This window comes from Peromyscus leucopus, chromosome X (assembly GCF_004664715.2).
Source record: "Peromyscus leucopus breed LL Stock chromosome X, UCI_PerLeu_2.1, whole genome shotgun sequence".
Lineage (NCBI taxonomy): Eukaryota > Metazoa > Chordata > Mammalia > Rodentia > Cricetidae > Peromyscus > Peromyscus leucopus.
This window is the reverse complement of record NC_051083.1, coordinates 86776436-86799861: the sequence shown is the minus strand read 5'-3', so window position 1 is coordinate 86799861 and position 23426 is coordinate 86776436. Positions and strand designations below refer to the sequence as shown.

Here is a 23426-nt window from a genome sequence, read left to right as displayed (position 1 = left end):
TATGTGTGGGAGTATATATTATATGTGTGTAGGTGCCCATGGAGACCAGAAGAGCGCATTGGATTCTCTGGTGCTGGAGTTACAGTTACTCGTGAACCACATGACTTGAGTATTTGGACCCAAAGTTGTGTCCTCTAGAAGATTAGCAAATGCTTTTCATCACTAAGCAATCTCTCCTGTCTACTCCAAATTTTGCTTTCTTGATTAGGCAAAGGTGACCAATTTTAATGGCACTTACCTTCTTCATTATCTTTGCAACAATGCTTTTTTATTATACTTTACATAAACTGACCCAGTCTTGTTTGTAGATTGTCTTGCCCATGGGCTTTTTGCAGAATAAGTTATCTAGGTGAGTAATGGTACAATCCACGAAACTTTTCTGATTAATATATCACTTGTTTATATGTTGGATTATTGTCACTACTTAGAACCTGTAGTAGTTGAAACTCACTTTACATTTTCCTATTTTCAAATCACTTCTAAAGAGGTAACAGTGCTCTTGGAACTGTAGCCTTGAAATATTGTAGTGTTGGATTCTTGTATATGATCATTAAGATCTTTGAGACAATCCGCTAAAACTTTGAATTAGAATAAAGAACTAGTAGCGTTATTGACCACATTCATTGAGACTGGACACCTATAAAAATCCACCAGAGCCTCTCAGCTCCTCTATTCTTCCAGGACTCTGAAATCTTAGGAAAGTCTAAGTTGGCTTTTATTGCTTTGGATCGGACCATGGATAGACACTATTGTTGCAGCACACTACTGTCTCAAAGACAGTAGCAATTGCTGTATAAACTTTTGCTGTTTGTATAAATAACATATTCTGGGATTTTTCTATCTGAATTACCTTTTTATCCATCATGATATAATTGTTATTGTCTGTTATACCTCTCACAATTTGCAAGACTGATGTTTTGAAGATTTATTTATTTGTTGCCAGATGCTTGGAAATTCATCAGTGTCCTGATAACAAGTAATAACAGAATTATTGATTACTGTGTAGATTTCTGGAGCTTTATCTCTGCTTCTTGTTGTTGTTTTTAAGTTAAGACTTCTCTGACACGGTGATTTATGTCCCTCTTCCAAATTTATGCACCCACTTTGTATTTTTTTCTGATTTGTAAGACCTGGGGATAACTTCAGAAGTAGTGGGGACTAGTTGACAAATCAGTCAACCTTAATCATGTGTGTGTTTGAATTAAAACCCCATGCCTTGGGACTGGAGCAATAGCTCAGTGGTTGAGAGCAGTTGCTGCACTTGCATATGAGCAGTGAACTCATGCTCAATTCCCACCACCCACATGGCACCTTAAAATCATCTGTAACCCCAGGTCCAAGGGATCCCCCACCATATTTTGGCCTCTTCAGGTACCAGGCATGTACACAATTCACTTACATACACAGAAGCAAAGCACTCAAACACATAAAATAAAAAAGAAATGTATCTTTAAAAAAAACCCACCTGCCTTCATACATCTGTGTATGGCAGTGAGTTTGAATCATCACAACTATTTGTGGATTTTAGAATCTTACACTTTGCCTAGGTTTAGGCCAATACTTTCAGACAGAGATGTAAGTAAATATCAAGTCACACATATACTTTTTAGGGGAACCCTAGCAGAGAATTGGTAAATTGTTAGCCTTTTTAAGCAAGAGCCTGCATCCTGATTATTTGTGATGGGTGATACAAAATGGCTCCTCTCTATTTTCACACCTCTATTCAACACCCAGCTGTTGTAGTTGCGGGCACATAATCTTTAACAATACTAATCTTTTCTTTTATTTATTTTCTCCTTTTTCTTTTGCAGTCTATCTTTATTGATAGTCATAGGGGGTATTTTTATTGTGTTGTTCTCACATTTAATATTACAGTGAATTTCTTTACTATACTTAAATTATAATTTGGAGTACATTTATTCTGTCAGTTTTAACTATGACTTCTCTTATATAGAAAATGAGTATAAATAGTTTAAGCTAGGTTAGATTTATTTTAATCTTATTGGCACAAATATCATGCTATTTGAAGCCAAAGCTGATAAATAGAAGTTCACTATCCATGGTACGTGCTTAAGGAAATATAAATATCTGATTTAAATCCCAAGTGAGAAATTATTAATAAATTGATCTTTTAGATTCATGTAGTTACTTGAATAAGTGAGTACAGTGAATATAAGTTAGCATAATTAATCTAAGAAAATAGTGTATCATTCTGTCTCATGTACAACTGAGATGGACTTAGCAAGCTTGGTTAGTATGCTTAGAATAATTGCATCTTTTTGAGGATGCTATGTTAGTTCATGTTGTTGTTTGTTTTTTCTCTTTACTCTTTTCAGGAGGCCTGCCACCCAGCTCCCAAATAAATCACACACAGAGGCTCATTGTTGCTTATAAATGCCCGACCTTAGCTTGGCTTGTTTCTAGCCAGCTTTTCTTAAATTATCTCATCTACCTTTTACCTCTGGGTTTTTAACCTTTCTCTTACTTCTGTAAATCTTACTTTCATTCTTACTCTGTGGCTGGCTGAGTGGCTAGGTGGCTGGGTGGCTGGCCCTTAGTGTCCTCCTCTCCTCCTTCTCTTGCTCCTTTTTTCCTCTTCTCCCAGATTTCTCCTTCTATCAATTCTTTCTGCCTGCCTGTCCCACCTATACTTTCTCCTGCCATTCAAATCTTTATTGTCCATTCACCTTCTTATTAGACCATCAGGTGTTTTAGACAGGCAAAGTAACACAGCTTCACAGAGTTAAACAGATGCAACATAAATAAAGGTAACACACCTTAAAATATTCTACAACAAGTTTGTTTTTCTCTTCCCAGACAGTGATTCCTTTTCATTTATGTAGTTGATAAGCAAAGGGTACCCTGGTTTTTGCAAAAATTCTCTTGAGAAGTCTGAGTTACTACTTCTCTTTTCCTAGATTCATAACATCTAGGAGGCATCTGTATCTGGCATTTTTATTTCTTGTCAATGCATGGAAGAGATCAAGATTTCCTTATGGTGTTCATTTGAAGCAACCTAGAATGGGGAGGGAACAACATACTTGGATTTGAGGGTAACACATGAATGGGATTCTGCTATTGTATGGAATTTGAAGAGCTCCCTCATAGTAAACAAAACAAAACAAAACAAAACTGTAAGAGATAAAAGGTTGATTGCATTGGGCAGAGTCTACTTTACAGTGGGTTACCACTGTTATACTCTAGAATTGTGAGTGGCCTGTAGTATCAGTTTAATGGTAGGCTAGAATCTCCTCTTTTTATCTGCTCACATGATCATGGCTCTATGGCTTAGAGGCCCTGATTTAAGAACCAAAAGAACAGCATTTCCATTGCTTTCTGGATTTTTTTCTCCTGGCTTCTAGGGATACTTGATTTGATTTATAGAAATGGAAGTTGTGGAGGCCCTCAAAGGTTTCCTAGTGAGATCTGAGCCTGCGTTACCCAGCAGAACTGCATTAGGGGATTGCTTGACATGGTTACCAGGTGATTGGAAGGGTCTACACTTGGCTGTGCTAGAGGGAGGTCTTTTGCTCCACCCCTTGGCATTCCTATAAATAGCCCCTTAGAAGAGACAGGAAGGACCAGTGGATAATGATCCAGGCCCTCCTGAGGATATCCTGTGTTTCGATCTGTTTCTCTTCCCATTATCCTTCTATCTAATATCTCTTATCCCTCTCTCCTTAAGAATTCCCCATCATAAAATGTGGGAGCCGGTGTCCTAGCTGGCTCCCACAGGAAGTCAGTTATTGAATTGTGTTTATTTTCACTTCTTCACCATCTATCCCATCACCCCAAAAGCTGACACTTATTTTTATAGGTGTTACTTGAAAAATTATGGAAAATATGTTAAAATATAAAGTATTCTTATTTAGAAAACTTCAAAGCTGTGCATTTTGTTGTACTGTAACAATCCTAGAGCCTCCTGAAGAAAGCACAGGATTTAGAGAAAACCGACAGGAGGTATATCATCTTTTCCATTCATGTGTTTGGAGCTTATATAAAGTGCTTTCTTTGTACGTGCCAGCATATTTTTATTATTTTCATATTCTGTGCCTCCCCAGGAACATATGCATGTTGAATTGTGATAAAGTAGTAGATGGCATCCCTTGGAGTTTGCAAACTCTTCATTTTTTCACATGCATGGCTATTCATGCAGTCATGATGTAAACCTGTGCTGGCATCTGAAGAATTGCCCTATTTTTTTTAACAGGCAGTATTCTTGTTGGTGATGATGCTAATTTGTTATTTGTTTTCATATATGCAAAATTCTGAGTGCTTCATTCTTGAGTACTGAAATGGTTCAGGAAATACCCATGTTAAAGATGTTGGTAATGTTTTCACCCAGATACACAGAGCTTTTTCTTGAGTCAGATTTTAAATCGCTTAAATGAGATCAAGTGCCATGTCCACAATTGTCTTCAAATCTGTACTCAATATGGATAAAATCTTTGCCATCTAACTACTTCTAGTGGCTTTTCTCTCCTATGCCATTTTTTTTAATTAAAGAAACACACACACAAGTGTGCAAGGCTGGTGTGCTATATATAGACTCATTTCAGGCAAGCCCCTTATATGCTAGCTTCATACTCTTACAAAAATGGAACCACAGTATACAGTTCCAATTTTTATGCTCTATCTCTCTGTCTCTCTCTCTTTGTGTTTGTATGGTAGACATACATATACCTAATTTATATTCATTCACATATGAATTCCTTTGCCTTTGTGTTTCTTCTAGCCTTCCTACCTCCTCCAGTCCTACCTCAGGGTTTTATTTTTGTAAATATTAATGCTTCATATTGTGAAACATTGTACAATATGATGAAAATTTTCATTCGGTTATCCTTATACAAGAATGTCATAAACATCAATTAAGCTGTAAAACTGTTGCTATATACAAACCATTTTAATGCATATTTATTCAATGATCAGGCAGTTGTTAACCCTTCATTCATGCTTTGGTAAAGTAGTCTTTGTAGAAAGCTCCTCTGAGAGTCAAATAAATTACCTAGCACTGAGTGAACCTGAGCTGGAAAGATAAAAATGTTACTGTAATAATTGTGAATTCTAACTATTGAGATCTTTTATGGTAGGGATAAAGCAATCAACAAAACCTTTATGTTATAGTAGCATGGGATGGACTGTACATATTTTTAGAATTGTCTTAGTTAAGGCTTTTTTTTTTTTTTCTGTGAAGAGACACCATGACCATGGAATTCTTATTAGGAAGGAAAACATTTACTTGGAACTGACTTACAGTTTCAGAGGTTTAGTCCATTACAGTCATGGCATGGAAGCATGCAGGCAGGCATGGTGCTGGAGAAGGAGCTGAAAGCTCTATATCTGAATCCACAGGCAACAGGAGGCTCAATTCCTGGCTCCACAGTGACACACTTCCTCCAACAAGACCACACCTACTCCAATATGGCTGCCACTCCCTGTGGTTCAAGCACTCAAACGCATGGGTTTATTGGGGGCTATACCTATTCAAACCACCACAGGGGCAACACTGCCATATGTTAATACACATATATGGCACGTACTAATTAATGTAATAAACATTTTGATCTTCTTGTTCCTTCAAGTCCTCTGTCTCTTCTAGATCCTCTCAAATACAAAATGGGTTATTGTAAATTGTAGTGCTACTGCTGTGTGCTGTGTGTTAGAATACTAGAACTTGTGCTTTGGTGCCTACTTCTATCACCCCTCCCAGTTCTGACTTTCCTAGTTTCTAATGCCTATGGTTCTATTTTTGTAGCCTTCATTCATGAAGGACAATATGTGGTACTTGTTTTTTTAGTCTTTACTTATTTTGCTCAATGTAATGTCCTTCAGTTTCATCTACTTTATCTCAAAGGATAGAATTTCATTTTTGTTTATGGCTATAAAATTCCAGTAAGCATGCATACCATGCTTTCTTTATCCACTCCTCTGCTGATGGGCAGCTAAGGCGATTCTATATCTTGACTAATGTTAATAGTATAATGATATACTTGGTTTTGCAGAGATTTTTTGATTTTTATTTTTTGAATATATGTCCAGAAATGAGAGGTAGATTAGTTTTTCTGTTTTTAATTTTTCTTGAGGAACCTTCTGTTTTGTTCTCCCTAATAGCTGTTGTAATTTGCATTCCTACTAGCTATTTATATAACATTAGGAAGTAGGTCCTTAATAAAACTGAAGATTAAAAAAGAGAAATAGCTGGTTTGTGGCTAATTAAATAATACCCAATATATAAGAGGTGTGTGTGTGTGTGTGTGTGTGTGTGTGTGTAATTGAAGCTTGTGAGTTCTTCAGAATGAAGGGGTCCCAGAGTATTCCTTCTTATGGGAAATCTAGTCATAGTGATGTCATAGTGAAGTGATTTCTTGGGGGAACTGGTGGTCAAAAAGAAACTACGTATTAGGTTTTAAAAAAGAATGCACAGTAATTGAAATGGAAGCACCGTGTTTCACTGGTAAGGTGGAAAGGGGTTGATAGTGTTCATAAAAATTATGGGCAAATTTCTTTGATAACATGAGCGTTATTTCCACGTCCTCTTCTGCTGAATGCCGTTTCAAACATAGGTGATTTTGAGCAGTAGGTGTTGATAAAATTGCTGACTCTCCGCACCTTAGCACTGAGGATAAAATTTTAAAGATAGTTTTTCATTATAACTTGTTTCTTTTTAGGATTTTTGTTTTGTCAGCAATGGGAACAGCAAGGATCATTTAAAAAAAAAAGAGTAGTGTTTGGAGGGAGATCTATAGCTTTTTAAAAATCCATTTTTTTTCACACTACTCCCAAAAGGCAATAAAAGACTATTCAAAGTGCCATTTCCTAAAAGGGCCTGTGGATACCAGAGAGACCAGAGGGGGTTGAAGTGATTCCCCGGAAAAGCTGATGAAATTGACATCTTCCTTTTTCCCCCCCTTTATAGACCAGAATGAAGGATTTCATTGCAGGGAAGAATGCCGGATTCTTGGCCACTCTGATAGATGCTGGATGCCCCGGAATCCTATGCCCACCCGTTCCAAGTCTCCTGAGCATGTGAGGAACATCATCGCTCTGTCCATTGAAGCTACTGCTGCTGATGTTGAGGCTTACGACGACTGCGGCCCCACCAAGCGGACTTTCGCAACCTTTGGAAAAGATGTCAGCACCCACCCGGCTGAGGAGCGGCCCGTCCTGAAAGGCAAGAGGACTGTCGATGTGACCATCTGCAGCCCCAAAGTCAACAGCGCTATCCGGGAGGCAGGCAATGGCTGTGAGGCTATTAGCCCTGTCACCTCCCCACTCCATCTCAAGAGCCCTCTGCCCACCAAGCCTTCTATGTCTTACACGGTCGCCCTGGCTCTTCCAGCTCATGATCTGGAGCACCATGCCAACAATGGCGCCTCTCGTCCTTCTGAAGCTGAGCCCCGTGGAGCCGACAGTGAGAAAGTCATGCGTGAGGTCAATCCTATTCTGAAGGAAGGTCGTGACAAGGAATCTCCTGGCGTGAAGCGTCTGAAGGATATCATTCTGTAAACCCATCTGGGGAAGAAAAGAGAAAGAAATCACACTGGCTAGTGAAGATGCAGCAGCTGCTCATTTTAATTGCTCACCAATGGTTGGTTCTCGAGTGGCTGCATTGTAGAGCTTTCCCTAAATGTATTGTGTATAAATGACTATCATTCCGTGACAATCCCTCTCGTTTCAACAGGCAGCAGGGGTGTTCAGTTGGAGCAAATTAGCTTTGGCTTGAGTTGTTCATGGGGCCTTGATGTTGGGGAAACAGAGGCAAATTCAGTTGTGAAAAGTATTATGTATTAAGTGTTTGAATTTATATATTTTTATATGTCAAAATGATAATATAAATCACCATTGTTTGTGAAGAATTACATTTAAAAAAGCAAAAAGAAAAAAAAAAAGAAAAAAACTCTGGACACCTTTAATAAGCTCGCCACTGTTTTTTGTAGTGTAGACAAGTTATTGGTCATTTATTGTGTACTGTTCATTGATTCAGTGATGTGAAATCGAGCCCCCAAAAGGTTGTTTCTGAAGCTCGAGTCCTTCCCAATGCCGCTACTTTGCTGTGGACGCCCCTGCTTTAAGAACCCTTTTGCTAGCCGTGCTGTTGTTGTATTTGATATTGCAAACTGCTATGTGTGTGGTGATGGCAAAAGGCTTTTAAAGGTTGATGTTTTCTTTTCTTAAAAAAATAATAAAAATACAGACAAAAACAAAATGCAGAAAACTGAGACAGCAAATGAGTGAGCAACCCCACACCTACAGGTTGAGTACTTGTTGGATACTCACGTTTTTTAATCCATGTAGTGATTGCTCACCACCTTGCAGCGGATTTCTCCTGCCTTTCAGTCTTCTGCCCGGGTCTGTGTTAGATCATTGTAGAAAGTCATTTTTGGATATGCTGCTATCTACTTTGCAGTTGTCAGAAATACTGTGCTGAAAATTTTATGAGATGCATTATTTTTTTTTCTAATTTTCAGACCCTGAACAGGAAAGTTACCCCTGAAGTTATCAGTTTTCAGGCTGAGAAATTCCTTGTCTCCAATCATCTAAAACTCATGCAACATGACTGAGTCTATTTTGAGATCTAAATTAACATCTCTTTAGACACACACTTCCTGATTCAGTGTTTTCCCAATCATGATTGGAATTAGATGGTAAAGCACATCATGGGCTAGAATTAAGGGCTCCATGTTGCTCTTTACCTTAGGCTTATAAATAATGATAGAGTAAGCAGTATAAAGTGTACATTTAGGAAAAGACAGGTACTAACATCACTAATCTAATTACTGTGCCTTCTAAACGGAGACACTCAGACACTTGAACATGTCTTTTTATGTCTAACACTTTTTTGATTAAAAATGTGAACAAGAAATTATTAAAACAAAAATCCTTTAGATTTAGCTGACTCTTTTTTGCTGTAGGCTAGGAATATGCCTTTTTAAACTAACAGACCACCCATTCTTTTTGTTGTTTTTAACACTGCACAAATGCCCCTTTTTATCATCTGTTAGTTAATATTCACTAGCCAACATAGTATTCTTGCAGCCTAAGAGTTCATTATTTAAAATAAACTAAAGAAACATGTCACCTTTGCTCTACCTTTGTCTTAAAAGAATTGCTTCTAAAGAAACAGGTTTTTTGGTTTCTCTCTCTCTCTCTCTCTCTCTCTCTCTCTCTCTCTCTCTCTCTCTCTCTCTCTCTCGTTTTTGTAATTCAAGAACACTTAGAAAGAAAGCTAGAAGTTAGAGCCCTAGAATTCAAAAAAGAATTTATTTTCTTAAGTTTAGGTAGATACAGTCAGCTCTTTGAAATGTTTTCATTATTTTTACCTGAGTTCCTAGCTTTATACATTACTAGGAATACTTTCTTTTGTGGGTGGTGGGAGGGTTGTAAGGGAGGGGGTGGGTAAGGCACTGGGCATGGGGTTAGGTAGGGGAGAAGATTTCTGGAAAAATAAAAGGAACCTATAATGAAGCTGCAAATCCATCCTTATTTCCTATTCAGTGCTGAATACTACCTCATGCAAAATATTGGGTTGGCTGCAAATTTCTCCCTGACACTGACACAGTTAGAGACTTTTATGTCTTCTTCTTGCTTCATTTAATTTTCTCTCATATATGTTCTCTTATTCTGGTTTATTTCATTTTGTTGTAGTAGATTATGAATTAGGTATTTATTTTTCCTTCCAAGTGACTATTTGATTAACATATTCAACTTTTTTTAAAGTGCCCTTTAAGTTAGGATGACTGCCTATAGAATTTAGACTGATCTTTGCCATGATCCTTTTGATATTATCTTGTTAGCTAGCACCTCAAGGTCACTTTGTAGTCAGATTGGATAGCTTTCTACAGGTGGATTTCTTACTCTGCTCAGTGGAAACTAGGGTGTTTAAAAGATTGTGGAAAGTGGAAATGGAATGTTGGAATGTAGAAAGGCCACTGCCTGCCATGTGTCTTACCAGCCAATTAAAAACAGTGTAGCAGTGGCAATTTTTTAACCTTTTTTTTTTTTTTATCAAAAGCAACTGCAGTTCTTAAATTTTTTCCCCAGAGTTTAGTTTTAGTTCCAAGCTATCTAAAATCATTGTTCTCAGTGGGCAGTCAGATTTTTTGTTTGTTTGTTCAGAGAATTCTCATTAAGGAAGTATCTTTCCCCCTCCAATTGTCTGATGGAAGTGCAAGCGCATCCTCGGAGGGCTTTGTAGGCAGGTTCTACAGGCAGACTGTGCTTGCAAATAGGACTTTTGTGCAAGGATCTGAAACTTCCCATCGAATCGGGATTATCCCCCTCCCTTTTTAACATGTGATGAAAAGCTACCGAGGCCAGTGGAGCAAATATTTTTTGCCCTTTCTTTCTGCAAACATGTTACACACTTAAACATGGGAACAATTTTAGGTCCCAAGTTCTAGGGAGTTCTCTTCCACTTCTTCTGATGTCCCTTGGTCATGAAGTGTGACATGCTTAAAAAATTTCTGGCCAGGTAAACTTCTTTATTTGGTATAGGGAATCTAGTTTGCATTGATTGATTGCTTTCTCCCAAACATAGCAACATGCTATTCAGTAAGAAATGGGGAGAAGTGATCCACAATGCCCTATGGAAACTTTTCTTTTCCCTATGCAGACTAGTAAATCAACCTGTTCAGAATGAAACTGAGTGTTTCATTGATCCTCTGAAGCCATTAGCAAAAGTGAGGGTCTGTCATGGTACTGAATAGATAGTGGACTATGGAACCCAAGAGTTCCTGCAGAACAGTGGTTCTCAGAAGTATCGTCTCAAAGCAACATCACTTGGGAACTTCTTAGAAATGATGATTCTCTATCCCTTCCTAGGATGGCTATATAAGAAATCGGGAGGATTTGGCACAGAAATCCATGAGTCAGTTGCCCACTCCAATTTGAGGGCTTGTTAAAGTACAGGTTGGTGGAGCCTAATCCTTAGAGTTTCTTAGTTGTTTTGGGGTAGGATTTATTTTCCTGTCTACAGATGCCTAGATGAGACAATGCTCCAGAGGCAACTTGCCTCATAGGACTAACTGTATCTAAGGTGGCCATTTATGCAAATTTGTTGACATGGTGACCAACTGATCTCTAATGAAAGTTGTAACTCTGAACTTTGGAAATTGAGACTACCCAGAGTACCTTCCAGATCCTGTTGTCTCAGCATATGGCTATTAGAGGGGAATTCAGATGACTTTTTCCTCTACACCTACCATACCACTAAAAACCAAACACAAGTGGTCTACTCAAAGTAGAAAGACAAGGAGTGGTTTGAGGAGAGGCAGGGATGGAAGGGATAGCTTTTTTTGGGTATCCAAGGTGGAGAAAGGATTATTACTGTACATAATCCATTTTATGGGGATCATTTTGATGCCAAATGTTCCCCCAAGGCATTCTCGACAAGTCTGGTCCACTTGGCTCTTTTCACAGGGTAATAAGACCCTTCTGACTTTGAAAAACTGGCATAAATGAGCTGAAGAAATCCATTGTATACAGTCCTAGTGTTTGCCTTCTTGGTAAAATTACATTTTAAGGATGTCATTTCATGAGTCAAATTGTATCTGCTGACACTAAAGTGTATTGAGATGTTGTTCTTTAGTTTAAGTATGTATCAAAGTAATATTCAAAGGGGATGTATGGGGGTGGGACTGGGACTGGGTGGCTTTATATTGATAATGAAATATTCCAGAGCAAAACACATTGTCCTAATGAAGTTGTTGCAGCTCTCTTTGTTTTCTTGTGAAGCTGGAATTGGCCTGTGGGTCACTTGTTGTGCAAAAGTGAATTAATTTCAAATAGGAGTCACATTGCTTTTGTAAAACAAAGAAAATCAACCACCTTGTCTGAAGTATACGTTGTAAAGCGCTCTTGGTAAAGAACCACCGAGGAACACCTGACCTTGATTGGAAAGCATTGTAGGTCATTAGGGCAATCTGATGATGCTGACTGTTGCTCCAGCTATGTCGGCAATTAAAGATGACCTTGTTACTAACTGAATGTTGCTGTCAACCTTAGCAAGCAAACCAGCTAACACCTTCACAGCACCAGTTAAGTAGATGTTTACTGGCACTGGCTGCCATTCAGCTGAGGAAGGCTAAGATACAGACTAATGACCAAGAGCCAGACTAGGTCTAGCTAGAAATTCAGCAACAAATACCTCCTTGTGCTATTTGAATGCTAAGGTATTAGTTGCAAAAGGCTTACGCCTTCGCTCCTCCAGTGAGGGGAATGAGCCTGATGACACTATTACTGTTTACCTGTCAAACCAGGGTGGCAATTTAGAAGGATGCAAGTACAGTACGTCTCATTAAGCAGTCTCTGTTGCTGATTATATGAAGATGAAATGGTTGTATATGCTGATCTGTATGTTATGTACATTTTCACAGTGATTGAATCATTGTAAAAACAAAAAAGACAAAAAAGAATCACTACTCTGTCTATTTTATGAAGATGATAAAGCAGCTTTATTAAATTATTACAGTTCTGTTTTAAATGGTGTTACCTGCCACATTGTTTCCTTTTATCTGGTGGTTCTCTGTTTCCCTCTTAAATGTGTTTTCTCTGCTTCAAAAATTTAATGCATTTTAGTATTAAAGGCTATTATGGAAAAAGTATTGAGTTTTTGGTGAAATGTGTCTTGGAGAGTGGTTTTTTTCCCCTTTGATTGTGGGTGGAAGCGTCTCAGAACTTAGAATTAACCAGCTCTTTGTAGGTGTACTGATGTTCAGGCAAAGACTTCCGTTTGCCTTTCCCATTTCAAACAACTTTCAACTTCCTAATTAAGGGGCTTCTTTCTGGAGTCAGTCCTCACTCATTTACATTGTAACCCCTCCTGTTGCCAGCCCTATCAATACTGTTAAGGGAGGGAAACCCATTTCACATCTGGGATGCTGAAGATTTTCCCACGAGCCACTTTAAACAAGCATACTAAAGTTATTCTTTAAAATAAATCATTTCAGGGGCAACTGCACAGTGGGACTTCTCTGCAGAATTAATTTTTTAAAAGGGCAAGCTTTATTTGAGGCTGTCATTTGGGAAAAAGGGAGTGTAAAACAAAGACAACCTGGCTGCCCCTTCATGCCTCCAGGTTTGAAAATGAAGCATCAGGAGAAGCTCTGACTTTGTACATTACAAGGCTGCAGAGAAAGTTCCAACAAGCTCTCTTTATCCAAACAATTATTCTGTAGGACTTAACATTTGAGCTGCAAGTATTCATTCCAGCTACAACTGGAGGGGGTGTCTAGAGAAAAGGGGGGCACATCAGACCATTACAAATAGTGCCTTTAGTGGTTAAAGGCTAAATTGCTTCAGCATGACCTATTCTTTCCAGACAATTAAAAGTGATCTCAAGGAAATCCACTGTCTTCCTGGATTTCCATCTTCCTGTTATCTCTGTTCACCTGTATGAAATTGAGATTGTATCTTATTCCCCAGAATTAGCCCTAGAGTCAAAGCAATAGACAGAGATTTGGTACTGCATTTTAATAGGTGTCTCATCAGAATGCAAACAGACATGCTGGGGCCCTGGCATAACATACACTGGTATATGTACAGATGTTCACATGATCTCACAGATGGAAAGACATATTGGAAAGAAACTGGTCTGTCACTGGCCTGGAAACAATTAAGACATAGGAGGTCAAAGGAATGCTTCTGGGTTAGCCTGCACCAAAAGCACAAAGAAAATAAAGTTCTTGGAGTTTTTTCCATCTACTACTATTATTTTTTTGAGTGGGGAAGGAGAGACAGAGCAAAAAACGTCAATTCATCCTTAGGAACAAAGAAGAGAAAATAAATTCTCATATGATGAAGAACCTTCACTTGAATACCAAGACATACACTAGGACATAACAATGATCATTGCCTAAGTACGGGAAACTGACAGTATTATATAAGCATAAACTCAAATACATTCAAGTTTAGAAACCAAAGCACTAAATTATCTGCTTTTTAGTGGGAACAAAGTACCTGTAAGGCACTATATGTGCAATATTGGCATGCTGTGTGTGGTGTCCATGAGAATTGATGGCTTTTAGAGTATTCTCTTCTAGCGTATGGTATCTGTACTGGAGACAAAAATGGGCCTAACCACTTTCTTTATTTTGGTTTGAGGGTGTAGACATGATTAAAGATGTCCTGGATGCCACTTCCACCACTTGGAAGGTGATAGGACTTCAAAACAAAATTCTTTAGTATAAGAGCACACAAGTGTTGCCATTATAGTTATAATCCTCCTGAATCTTGGTAAGTGACTCTTACACTTTCTTGACACTTTAATTCTCTACTTTTTTCTTTGTATTTTTATCAATGTATATTAACTATAAAAAACACACTTCATTATAACATTTTATATATGCATATAAGGTACTTTTGAGCATATTCACCTCATATATTATTATTTTTTCTCCCAACTTTTCCCCTTTCTCTTCCAAATCATGGATCCTTTTTTAGTTCCACATACTTTGTTTGCCTATCCACAACTTCTACGTATGAGAAAAACCAAGGAATACTTGTTTTATGGCAGTGGTTTATTTCACTTAATATAATGTATATAGGTCCACCTATTTCCCCTAATGATCACATATTGCTTTCTTCTTTATGGATAAATAAAACTTTATAATGCATATATACCACATTTTGCTCATCCATTCATTTCTTGGTGAGCCATAATTTTGCCATTGTTCCATGATAAATATGGGAATGCAGATGTATTAGTTACTTTTCTCACTGTTGTGACAAAATACCTAACAAGAAGCAAATTAAGAAGAAAAGGGTGTGTTTTGGCTTACAGTTCAAGGGGATACAATTCATTCTGGCAGGGAAAACATGGCAGCAGGAACACATGGCTCCTGGTCAAATTGCAACTGAAGGCAGGGAGTAGAGAGTGATGAACACTTGCTCTCAGCTCACTTTCCCTTTCTTATTCAGTCTAAGACTCCAGCCCATGCAATGTTAATGCATATTTAAGCCAAGACTTCCTATGTTAATTAACTTCATTTAGATAAACATAGATATGCCCAGAGATTTATTTTCATCGTCATTCTAAATCACATCAAGTTGATGATTTGTTGGGGTCCACAGAGGTTTCCTAGTGAGATCTGAGCTTGCTTTACCCAGCAGGGCTGCATTAGTGTATGGCTTAACCATGTGCATGTTTACCAGGTGTTTGGAAGGATCTGCACTTGGCTGTGCAAGGAGGAGGTCTTTTGCTCCACCCCTCTTGGCATTCCTTTAAAAGTCCTTTAGAAGAGACATAAGGGGCTGGTGCATTTTGACCCAGGCCCTCCTGAGGCTATCCTATGTTGTTAACTGTCTCACTCCTCTGTATTTCTATCGAAATATTTCTCATTTCTCCCTGCTCAAGAGTACCCTGAAAAAAAAAAAGAGTACCCTGGAGGAAAACGTGGGGGCAGGCCCCCAACAATAATTAGCTCTCAATAACAGATATTTATTTCTTTTATATTCTGACTTGGATTCCTCAGAGTATACACATGTTTCTCTTGTACTCATGCACACACACACACACACACACACACACACACACACACACACACACATCCAGAAGTGTATGATTGTCCTTTAATTTTGTTTCTAAGTAAACTCAATGCTGATTTCCATAGTGACTGGATGATTTTTAGTGTGGAGAAGGAAGATGGATGGGAAATGGTTAGACAAGAATCTCTGTTACCTGCAGTTCTTGGGGTACTGGCTGTATCTTGGGCTTTAGAATCTTAACTTCCTCCAGATGCCCAAAGCCTTGACTTCACTTTGATTTTCCAGGTCCTCTAGTATGGATCTTTGTCTCAAACCAGGACTTTCCCTGTCTTATAAGTATTTCCACTTAATGAGAAAAAGTCTCCCCTTTTACATTCTACAGTTTTCTGGATATGCTAGAGCACCAGGGACTAGTAGAGAACTACTGTGTGCCAAACACTTTATAAGCAGTATCCTCATAGCAGCTTTTTGTTTAAGCACTTATTTATTTATTCATTGATTGATTGCTTATTTTGTGTGAGAGGGTATGTGTATATGTGTGTGAGTACAACAGCACATACTGCTGCTGGCATGTAAATATCAGAGGAAAATTTGTGGGAGTCAGTATTTTTCCTTCCACTATGTGTGTCTTGGGGATTGAATTCAGGTCTTCAGGCCTGGTGTTAACCACCTTTATCTACTGAGCCATTTTCCGTTCTCAGTTCAGCATCTTGTCCTCAAGGCAGCCTCGTATGGGAAATCATGATATCTCTATTGTATATACAAACAATATTGAGGCTCGGCGGGCTTATGGGAGACTGTTCAAGGAGACATGATTACTAAATAGAAGTGCTAAGATTCAAAGCCATGTCTGTTTACTAAGAAAGTATTACTCTCTTTAACTACGCTTGAGGAACCAACAAGCATCCTGATAAGTTCTTCCTAGACAGGGTTTGAATAGTGGGTGCTAATAACTTAAGGCATTTATTTATTCATCCTAGAAAAACCTAGAAATTTTTAACAAATCTTTGGGATTGCAATGTCATGTCTCTGAAAAATGATTGTCACAGTGGGAATTTCAGGACAGGGTGCTTTTGATCAGCCTCCCAGGCATCTCCCTACTCCTACTCAGTGCCTCCCTTTCAAATTGTATTAGTCATGCATGGCAGGACTGTGACTCCTTTTAGAGCCTGTGCACTCTAGCTAGTCAACAGCCCTTGAAATGAAGGTCTGGTAACCCTATATTCTTCTGTCCCTCTGGATTTCAAGCAATCTGTCAAGGATGTACTCATGTGTGTTACAGGTCAGCACAGCTGGAGTCAATCCCAATATATGTTCACAACAGGGTTGGATTAGTTTTTTAGATGCAGAAAGTTGGCAGAAGATTAGAGAAGTTAAAGGCTAAAAAGTGGGGTACTAGTGGTGATGGGGATGGAAGGCATGTTTGAAAAAGAAATTGAAACCACGGGGCATTATAAAGAAATGCATCATAAAAAGGAAAAACTCAATGAAAAAAAAAAAAGGTAATTCAGTTTTCAGCACTGGTTACCAGAAACATGAGCTGGTTTCCACATATGCTTCATAGTTCATGTGGAATTGAAGAGGTACTGATGAGTCTCCAAGATCCTTTTGTCTGGTTCCCACAAATCAGCCAGCATCCTGATTGATATGTATCTAAACTAGGAAGTGAGTTCAGACAAAGGTAAGTGGGAAGGAAAGAGAAATTTACAAGCCTTTGATAATGAATAGAGCAGCTTCCTAAAGGGGCTCCCATATAAAGAGTAAAAAAAAAGGCACCCCTCATTTAATAGTTCCTGTTTTGAAGTGTCCATATCCAGCAAGCCTCAGTGGCATACCACTTCCTTTTATTGAATATAGCTCTAGGCCTGTCAGAGCTGAGTTACCCCAAATACTAAGCACTGAGATGCTTTGTACATGCTATAATAACTTACTTCCTCTCTCTCTCTCTCTCTCTCTCTCCTTCCTTCTCTCTCTCTCTCTCTCTCTCTCTCTCTCTCTCTCTCTCTCTCTTCTTTCTATTCTCCTTTTACATATAGCAGAAAAATATGGCTATATCAGGGACTAAGAGACAGGTAATTTTGCCTCCAAATCAATACTGAGGAACTGTCCTCAAAGTAGCTGGTCAACTTCTTTTATTCCCCACTGTAACCACTGTGGTCTAGACATCCCTCATCTGGGTAACTGAAATAATTTTCTAACGTGTCTCTTCTCATTCTCCTTGCCCTTCTCTGTCACATGTTTCGCACTACACCAAGAGGGATTTTGCTAAAACACAGCACCCGTTAAATCACACCTCTGCCTAAGATCTGTCAATGGTTTTACTAAGATGAAATCTAATTTCCTTAACATGGATTACAAGAGTTATTTTCAATATTTTTGTCTGCTCTCTATAGGAAGAAATCCATTTTTACATCACATATTTGTAACTGAAATGAACATTTCACAAACAATGCTTATCTTTGTTACCTGCAATATGTTCTCAGATTTTTATTCAACTCTGAACACAAAGGGTGAGCTTTTCCTGTAAAGGGTCAGATAGTAAATCTATTAGGCTGTCTAGGCATATGGTCTCTGTTGCTGCTACTGTGCTTCATCATATTGTTGTAACTCCAGGGACTCTGTGAATCCCCCAGAGAAACACCCCCTTCTCACAGTGCAGAGTATCCTGTCCTGCACCCTGGGTAGCAAATGTTCCAGAGACATGTCAGTGTCACTCAATGCCTTATTCCCAAGTCCAAATAGTGGATAGTTTCACATCAACATCCCTTTTATATAGATATGTTCTTATTTTAACATTTTCCCCTTGAAATACAAATGAAGCATTTAACATTGATTAGTGAGCCATGAGCTATGAAAGAATGTTTCCCATCACAAAAAGGAAGAAAATCAATGAGTCACACAACAAATTGTGTCACTCTTTTTCTTTCTTAATATAGATAACATTTACATGAATGTATATAAATAAGTACACTGGGTAGAGTATAATTTAACACAAAGCACAATCTCTATCCTCACTTCACAAGACTATCCTTTTCTAACAACACAACTCAGAAGGAGAAAAAATACTTATATTTCATAGCACATTAGCTTGACATTTTTAGATCATGTTATCTATACCTTATACATCTTGAAAGAGAATGTTGCAGTTTGAATCTTTCTGTTTTGCTTTTTTTCAGAAAATCATTTTTTCATGAATCTTTTTTATACTGATGTTTAGCATTACATCTGGGATGTCAAGCCAATTACTTTCCTCTTCACCTGACATTGCCTTTTTTCTATCTGTAAGCACTATTCTCTCTCTAACCTTCACAAGCAATATAGCTGTATCCAGTCTCATTCTGCTCTGATCTCAAATGCCCTAATGTGACCTCCTTAGTCATAGTCTCATTGTAAGTATTGCAAACTTTGAGTACATGGAGGAAAGTGGCATGTCTGTATGCCAGATTCTGTGAAGAATGGATTCGTACATAGGGTGTGCTGCTTGGGAGAAGTGGGTAAGTTTTGCTATGATTTATATATAAAAAGTGAAGTAGTGAAGTAGGACAGTAATAGTGGTATTTAAAAAAACAAAACAGAGGGATGGAGAGATGCTCAGTGGTTAAGAGCACTTGCTACTCTTGCAGAGGTCCTGGATTCTGTTCCCAGCACCCACATGGTGGCTCACATAGGGGATTTCACATCCTTTGCTGGCCTGCTCCAGCACCACACACACACACACACACACACACACACACACACACACACACACACACACACACTGTGTACATAGGTGCATGCAGGTAAACCACTTATACCCATAAAAAATCTTAAAACAAAAAACTTTGCAGATTTTGTTACCTGATTTGAATAGAAGATAGAAGGATGTAAGAAAAAGGTTGTTGGGAGCCATCCCCAGCCGTGGATGGGTCCTGCAGAGGGAGTAAGGAGTCAGTGGGAGAAGGAAGTGAGCCAGGCCACGGTGGTCAGGAGAATCTTGCAGCCTGACTGACTAGCTTATGTGTCACAACCTCCAAGGCATAAGGAAGACCTTCAAGTAGATAAGGATATCTCCCTCAAAGTGGGGGGTGGAGATAGTATGTTCAGGAATTTCTTGGGTGAGCTTAGAAGCAGCATTCCTGGGAGAAGGCATAAATGATTTATAAGAGATTTTCCATCAATCCAACATCCCCAACAAGTGACCCAAGTATTTAACAGGTGAAGATGAAAACCAAAGGTGATGTGGCAGCCATCATGTGGCTCAGCTTTGCTGGATCTTTGTCAAGTAGTGGTTTTTAATTCATTGGTTCATTAGAGAGCTAGTGAGCACATACTAAAAGATAGAACTGTGAGAGGTGCTATGAATACAATAAGAGACAAAATTTTTTGTCCTCACAGAATTTACATTTACATTTTAGTGAGGAAAGACAGACAATAAATAAGATAAATGGATGGAATACATTATGTCATATTGTAAAAAATGCTAAGGAAAGGAGACTAAACAAGCAGAAAATAGGAATATTAAATGTCTGTAGGGTTACTGAAACTTTAGCTAGGTTTTCCATGGTAAGGCTGATTGACAAGATAATTTCTTTTCTTAATTTAAAATTTTAAATTCTTTAATACCTTTACACACACACACACACACACACACACACACACACACACACACATAATGTATTTTAACCCTTTTCAACACCCTTATTACCCTCTATTATATTTCTTTGTCTCTAGGTGAAACCCTTCTTCCCATAAGTCCCTTGTCTACTTTCATGTCTTCTTTTGTATGTCTTTTGTCTAAGCATGAATGGGAGGTTATTTATCAAAGCAATATCACCTAATCAATGGCTACACCACTGAACAAAATGAGACCCTCCCTTCCTAAGCAGCTATCAACTGCAAAGACTCTTCAGAAAGGAATGAGGTCTCATGAGCCTCTCCCCTATCCAAGAGAAAATGTTGATGGGCCCCAATTAAACAAATCTTACAGATAACCACAGCTGTAGCAAATACATGAGTGCAAAGGCTATGTCATATTCAGAAGAGACATTTTGCTGTTTTCTTTGCTTCTTCCATTCTTTATACACCTTCTTCTATGATATTCCCTAAGCCTTAGAGGGCATGACATAAATGTTGGGGCCAAGTAATCCATTGTCACTTATGCTTGGCCATTTTCCTTGTTTTCAGTGTGTGCATTGATTACTGTCTACTGCAATTTGAATCTTCTGAAATGAATACTATAGATATAAATGTAGATATTTAGAAGGCAGTTTGACAACAACAAGACCACATAGCAAAATGATAGTGTGCTCCCCCATAGATCTATGACTTCTCCAACTATGGGCTCTTAACTAGGTTTTCAGGATCAGGTATCTATTTTCTTTTGGGGAGTAGATCACAAAACTAGTCAGAAAGCTATTACTTATTTCCATAAGAGTCACAGAAGCACTGTTAGAGATGGTATAAGATAATTTCTGTGTTAGATCCTAAAGAATCAAATAGCCATGTGAGTATGAGGTCAAGAAAAAGGAGGAATATTGAGGTTTTCAACAAGGCATTGAATTGACTCAGATTTTAACAGTGTCCAAGTGTCCATATAACTGAAAATAAAAGATGGGAGAAAAATCAGGAAGCACTGTTATAATGTAGGCTAGATACAATGGGAAGCTGAACCCAGATGGTGGTTGTGGAGGTGATGGGAAGTGATCCAAGCTGGCTATATTTTTCACCACCTCTTTGTAACCAAAATGCTGATATTGATATCTGATATCTGTAGAAATACAGATAGAATGTTGTATATGACTTGCCATTACAGTTCAATTTATCAGGCCTCTGAGGCGTGAGGATCTCTTGAAGCTAGGAGTTTCAGGCTAGCCTGAGTAGCATGTGAGACCTCTGCTCTAGAGATATAGGAGCTAAGGGAGAAAGGGAGGGAGAGACAGAGAAGCAGAGGGGTGGGAGGAGGTGGGAGGTGGTGGAGCAGTAGTAAAAAGCTAAGGAGGCTCAATGTTCTGGTGTGTAAAGCACAATAGGAAATGGGGAGACAAGGAAAGATAGTGTGAGAAATGTTGAGAGGTCTATATGGTAGTAAAGGCTGTGAATTACAATGTGTTTTTAATTCATTTTCAGTGTCAAGTGCTTCTGATTACACAGACCAGACCATCCCTGTGCCTTTCTCTTTATCTGAAGCCATGTAAGATAACTTGATTTGCAGCATTTTGAAATAGCGATATTGTTCTCTTTTATATTTATAGAGTAGGGAGATACTTGTTCTTCTCCAAGCTAAATGAGGCAAAAGGAAATTCTAATTGGTTTTTGGGAAAGTAATTAATTGGTTAGTACAGCCTAATCCATATTTGGAGTAGTGGTACTTACTTGAATGGAATCTAGGCAAGTCTTTTCTCTGGTTTGCTTTCTAATTACTAAGTGTGTGATAGCCACCAGTGAAGCTAAATACCATCTGCTGGTAGATGGCAGCCTAGAATTTCTTCCCATTATTAGAAGGCTAGTAGCTATCAAGAAATTTCTGGAAACTGGGCCTTAAGCTTTTGAAGTATATTATGAAAAATATATAGGCAGGCTTTTCACAAAAATGACATGGGGATTTATATTAATTATGAAAGCTCAGACTATAGCTTAGGCTTGTCCCACTAGCTCTTATAACTAAAATTAACCAATTTCTATTCATCTATGTGTTGTCATATAACTCTCTCTGCATCTGGTTAGTGACTCTGCCTTTCTTCTTCACAGAGTGGTCTCTCTTCAGAAGTCCATGTTATACCTCCTGCCTAGCTATTGGTCCATTTTTATTAAACCAATCACAGGACATATCTTTACACAGTGTAATCAAGTATCTTGCAACATTTCCTCCTTTTTGTCTAAATAAAAGGAAAGGGCTTTAACTCTAACATAGTAAAACTATATATAATGAGAACAATTATCAGGTAAGAATTACATTTACAATGTCCAACCCATTAGCATTTGGCAAATTTAGAGAAAATATTTCATTATTTATCCTCTCTTAATGAGTCCAAAGCTTTATAGTAAACCATTTTCTATTATAACTTATATTACCATCTTAAAACTATCTTTTTAGACCTCAAAACATTTTCTTAATAAACAATTTATACTTTTATGTTTCTCAACCTTATAAACTTTACATCTTTTATGTAAGTTTCTTTTTTGAATTTATTACCATGGAAAACTGTAAAACCGTATCTAGTCTTCAACCCCATCAAAGACCTGAAATGACATAATATTACCTGAGTAAACAACTTCCAAAACTAAGAAATGTCAGAGACATCTGGCTGACTGGACAGTCACCCCAAGGTTCCTCTGTAATGTTGGAGCACCCATCTCCGGCCTATGGGCCTAGAAAGTCTGGCATACTTTTCTATGAAGTAGGAATTTTGAAGGACTGCCCTACCTTGTCTTGGTAAAGTTTGGCAGTTGTCTTCTTTTGTGTCCTCTTTGTCCAATTTGGACAGCATTCTGTCAGCAGTTGAGGCAAGAGCAGTTTCTTGGCCCAGTGGCTAACCTTGCCACAAATGAAAGCAAACTCCATATGGAGTTTCTTTGATGGCCATTGTTGTGGCCGCATCATGAGACCCCCCAAAACAAGATCACCACAGAGCCAATATCCGATGCAAAACACAAATGGGGTTTATTACAAACCTAGGTTTGGTCTGTGTCCAACATACTGGCTAGACAGGTGAAGGAGGATGGCCTTGAGCTCTCAGGGTGAGGGATTTTTAAAGAGAAAAACCACAAGCAGTGTGGTACAATGCTGTGGGATGGTCTGTATGTCAAATTGCTCTGATTGGTCAATAAATAAAACACTGATTGGCCAGTGGCCAGGCAGGAAGTAGGTGGGACAAGGAGAAAGGAGAGTTCTGGGAAGCAAAAGGCTGAGGCAGAGAGACACTGCCAGCTGCCGCCATGACAAGAAGCATGTGAAGACACCAGTA

The 23426-nt window shown here is 38.4% G+C and overlaps 1 protein-coding gene across 5 annotated transcripts in view; it reads left to right on the top strand.

The window, feature by feature from the left end:
- Nucleotides 1-12602, top strand: part of Pcdh19 (protocadherin 19) — a 108881-nt gene extending 96279 nt beyond the window's left edge. For all 5 annotated transcript variants that reach the window (XM_028875000.2, XM_028875004.2, XM_028875002.2 and 2 more), the window contains one exon: nucleotides 6917-12602. In XM_028875000.2, coding sequence (XP_028730833.1) covers nucleotides 6917-7506 — 590 coding nt within the window. In that variant the 3' untranslated portion in view covers nucleotides 7507-12602. The remainder of the gene's footprint in view (nucleotides 1-6916) is intronic.
- Nucleotides 12603-23426: the final 10824 nt, after the last annotated feature.